The following is a 4731-nucleotide window of genomic DNA, read 5'->3' as shown; positions in this document are numbered from 1 at the left end:
TTTACTTTCACAAACATATTTTAAAATAATAAAACTATATTTTTTTAAACAATAGAGAATGCAGCTTTGTATCAGCTTTTTTCTTGGACTTTGGCAAGAATCGAAATGTATGTACTAGTTTCGATGAAAAAGAAGTACAATACAATGACATTTCATCATTGGGGTTTTTTCATATCATTAAATGAATTAAACATAATTTTTAATTAAATAAAAAGGAAGAGAAGAGCTGAAATTATAAATAAAAAAAAATTATCCTAAAATAAAGATTTAAAGCTGTTGATTTATTTTTGTTTAAGTTTCATATGAAATGCGTGTAGTTAAAATTACTAAGAATAAATAGATGTACAACAGTATTTATCTTCCCGGTTATTTTGAGGATGTATATTTATATTCAAGTGAAACCAAATATTGAATTAAATTATTCTTAAAAAAGGAAAAGAATAAGCAGACTCGCTACATAAAATTATAATACCAGAGAAAAACTAGATAGTATAATTAGATTTTTTCCTTCCTCATTTAGCACAAAAACAGAAATATATTTATATATATCGCTGTTTTTTTTTAATTTGTACACAAATTACATCTGTTAGATAGATACCTGTAACACAGACCCTGATCCTTCCCAGTACTTCCTCAGTCACTTTTCAAGTTACATAACCAAAGCCCTGGCCAGGAAATTTTCTATTCCAGAGAACCGTGAAGTCTTTTTATTGTTTCCGCTTGCCTATTACTACAAAATGCAAAAAACATGTTTACTTTCTGCCTTGTTTACTCTCGTAATATGCACGTGCATTTTACGAAACACCTTCTGTACGTTGCGTTTTTTTTCCAATGGTGTCATCTGTTTCTGAGATACCATTATCTTTATGACACAATGTTCTCAGAGGTTTGAGGCCATAAGACCCTGGGACACTGAGGTTTTATTTTCCTCCTGTAGAGTTTTCTATGATATTTAAGTGTTAGTTTTGTGTGCATACAATTGTGTTCTTGCTAATGCTAGTGCCAAATTACATGAATCGAGGTGTACAACAGCATGACCCTTTGCGTAAATTTGTGGATAATATCGCTAAGAGAGAATCCGTTTTTGACGTTGCAAAAATGCTGCTTCAGAGCATTAGGTGCAAAAACGACATTTTTATTTTGTTTCGCAAGATTTATAACAATTTTGGCATTTTTCTGTAATATATTATCGTCCTATGAATTATTGTTCAACACCTGTTTTCCCACTTATCTTGTTATATATGAAGATTTCCTCCTAATGAAATAAAGTCCATGTTTAAAAAATCTTTTTAAATTTGTGTACTAAGTAATTGTAACTGATTTGTTGTTGTTCTTCTTGGTCTTGGTGCTTTTGGTCAATAACCATTGTTTGAGAACATTGAACTAATTTACTGAAGTAAAATAGTACAGTTTGAATTATTCTTTAAAATTTATATCCATCAAGGATAACATATTTTCATTAATTTCAAAAATGTTTGCTTCAAACATAGACAATTTTTTCATGATAATAGTGTTACATATCGTTACAAATAAAAACGAATTAATATTTTTTTTATCAATATTTGATAAGGAAAATAAATTTCCATTAGCTTGGAACTGATTTTCGGTGATCCGTGGGAGGATCTAGTGATGCACGTGAAAGAGGGTTCATCCAATCAGATTTCGCCAATATCTAACGTGTAACACAGATTTATTCTTGCGCCGGCCCATAGCGAATTGCCAACAGACCAAAAAGTCGCAGCTTACATCTCATAGTGACACAATTACCCAAACAATCCCTGTAGAAAAATATGAGGAACCTACACGTGTTATCAAAGACTTAGAGACACCGGCTTCTTGAATTTTATCGATGACAATTTAAAAACTATCCTACGGCGCGACATTAAAACTAAATCAAAATTTTTTGTTTGAGAGGATTTCTTCTACTACGTCAAGATTGATCTCCTAATGGGTAAGTTCTATTGTTCAAATTTCCAAAATACTTTAAATTTCAAGAAACACAATTAAATATGTTTACTTTGTTTTGTAGGCAATTTGTTTTAATAATAAGCTATATATAAAAATTATACTAGTAAATATTTTTTTTTAATTTGAAAAAAAAAAGGTTCATATCAGAAAAAAGTTCAATCTCTAAGAATAAATAATGACTTATTATATTATTTTTCTTAAATCCAAAACTTTCAAAATCGTTGTTTCTTAATATTTTATTCCTCAAAATTCTTATTTTAACAAAATTTATTATTCAAAATATCAACACCAAAGAAAAATAATGCCCATTTCAAAAGATAATGTTTTCTCTCGAGAACTATGAACTTCCGTAAAATTGATACCAACAAGTGCGAGATCAAAATGACCACGATCCCCGTTATCAGAATCGCAATTAACGCGGTTCAGAGCAAGTTATGAGAAAGTGACCAAGGCGTCCCCTCGGAGAACGAGTTTTCTGATAGTGGACAGAGCTAATTAAAAGTGAAAGAAAATTAATACTTCCTCACGTCCAGGCGTTTGTGATTGACGATACTATAACCTTCCTATCAAACGATGGAATATCATGTGGCTTGTTAACACAGAAGGCGAAATTTTCTTCCGGAAATGTGAAATTTACAATTTAAACAATTAAAAATCGAGAGAAAACATGAATGTTTATTTATACGGTATTTTGTAACATGATAAACTAATTAAATACTTCTTGTCATTCAAATGCTTTTAGTCAGGATCGCTGGTATAGTTTTAAACTCATTTCTAGATTTTTAAAAATCTTTTATAATTTATTGTTTGTTGTATAATTTTTCTGGTAAGAAAACATATATATGAATGCTTGCACTATTCATCTGGGTTTTGTTGTTGCATTTTTAATGTTCCGACTACAAACAGAATTTGGACAATAAAAAAAAAAACATAACGGAGATTGTGTATTAATGTCCATGGATAAAAGGTCAGATAAAAAAACCTTTCTGTTATGTACAGTAAACTTATTTTTTAGAATAAATTCAAATCAAAGAGAATTTTATATATTTAAGATAAAAACTGACATGAAAATTATTTAAATAAAATTTGTGATGCAATTGAATAGCCTTTAGCAATGTAAATACTGATACTGATACTTGAATGATTGACAGACAAGGTAACATACATAACAACTACTCGTTTCCCCTAAAATTCTATTGATTGTATATATTCTTGTACTTCAGTACAAGAAAATTTACAATCAATTACATTTCAGGGAAAGTTTTCAGATCATAAATATCTTTAAATTATAAAAAATATCAATATTTATGTAAATCAATTAATTTCTTTCTACTTATTTCTTAGAACAGTCGACGTTTGGCGAGGTGAACCAGCTCGGAGGCGTTTTCGTCAATGGTCGCCCTCTGCCAAACGCAATCCGCCTCCGTATTGTCGAGCTGGCCCAACTGGGAGTAAGACCATGTGACATTTCCCGCCAACTGAGAGTTTCTCATGGATGTGTGAGTAAAATTTTAGCCAGATATAACGAAACAGGTTCAATTTTACCTGGTGCCATAGGTGGCAGTAAGCCACGGGTAACTACCCCTAATGTCGTCAAACATATTAAGATGTACAAAGAGAGGGACCCAGGAATATTTGCGTGGGAGATTCGGGACAAACTTTTGGCAGATGGCGTGTGTGATAAATATAACGTTCCATCTGTGAGTTCCATAAGTCGAATTTTACGTAACAAAATTGGAGGTAATCCCACACCGACACCCATCAGTCAAGGATACGATAATAAAACCCCAATAATGCCTTCACCAACTGCGCCTGCGCCGATTTACAATCATCAGTTTTATCCGTATTCTTGTTCAACACCCTCTATGCCACCCGTACATTCTCCACAAATGCCTGTATCTCAACCACTTGCTCAACTGAATCCAAACAAACCACCCCAGTCGGCTTCGAACTGTGTGACACCGTGTATGATGAGGGCTTGGGCTACCTCGTCACATTCCGTTAACGATATTTTGGGATTCCGTCCCCCTCCTATGCACCAGACAATGCCGCCACATCAGCACCTTCCCCAGGAAAACATGGGAAACATTGGTCAGAACTATAACATGAATTACTATGCCATGAAACCAACCACCATGGCTCCGATGTACTTGCAGAGTTGACCAACGAATTAATTTTGCTCGAACTAATAATTATTATTTTTTAAATCTGCTATCAGTGCCAAATATGGAAATGGTCTTCAGGTACGGTATTTTTAAAGCTACAGTGGTGCTCACATTTATACAATTATGGAAATACGATATCTAGTGTATTATATGCTTATATTTAATCAGTTGTGCTTTGTTGAGTTTTTATCGAATTAAAATGAATTACATAGTAATAAATGTTTTGAGTTTTTACCGTATGATTTAAATCTTCTAATTCATATAATAAATTATGACAGCTACTGCATGTTGCTAAGTAATTTTTTTTAAAACAGCGATCTTTGGGGCAATGAAGTAGGAGATAGATATCTCTAAAACAAGAGATTAAAATAGGATTTACGTCAAAAAGACCTAGTTTTGATTGATATTTTTATCAGTATTCCCCCTGTGTATATTGATATCGTAACACACACATTATCTTAGTTTTACTACTGACACAAATAAGCTCACTGCAGCATCATGTAATTAAAAGATTAGAGGAAAAATTGCTCGATCATCGGACATAGGCACTTTAATTCAAAGCATTGAATGACTCACTTTTTAATTTAATTATTTGGGA

The 4731-nt window shown here is 32.2% G+C and overlaps 1 protein-coding gene across 1 annotated transcript; it reads left to right on the top strand.

Annotated features, from left to right (window-relative positions):
* The first annotated feature begins 1719 nt into the window (after window positions 1-1719).
* LOC133191786 (paired box protein Pax-1-like) lies at window positions 1720-4220 on the top strand. The gene is made up of 2 exons (XM_061327520.1): window positions 1720-1951; window positions 3313-4220. Exons 1-2 carry the CDS (start codon window positions 1948-1950, stop codon window positions 4128-4130), a joined length of 822 nt encoding a protein of 273 aa, XP_061183504.1. The 5' UTR covers window positions 1720-1947; the 3' UTR covers window positions 4131-4220.
* The last annotated feature ends 511 nt before the right edge of the window (window positions 4221-4731 follow it).

This window comes from Saccostrea echinata, unplaced genomic scaffold (assembly GCF_033153115.1).
Source record: "Saccostrea echinata isolate AGI-Se365-2 ecotype Australia unplaced genomic scaffold, CSIRO_AGI_Sech_v1 ptg000024l, whole genome shotgun sequence".
Taxonomy (NCBI): Eukaryota; Metazoa; Mollusca; class Bivalvia; order Ostreida; family Ostreidae; genus Saccostrea; species Saccostrea echinata.
This window is presented reverse-complemented; position numbering and strand designations above follow the sequence as displayed.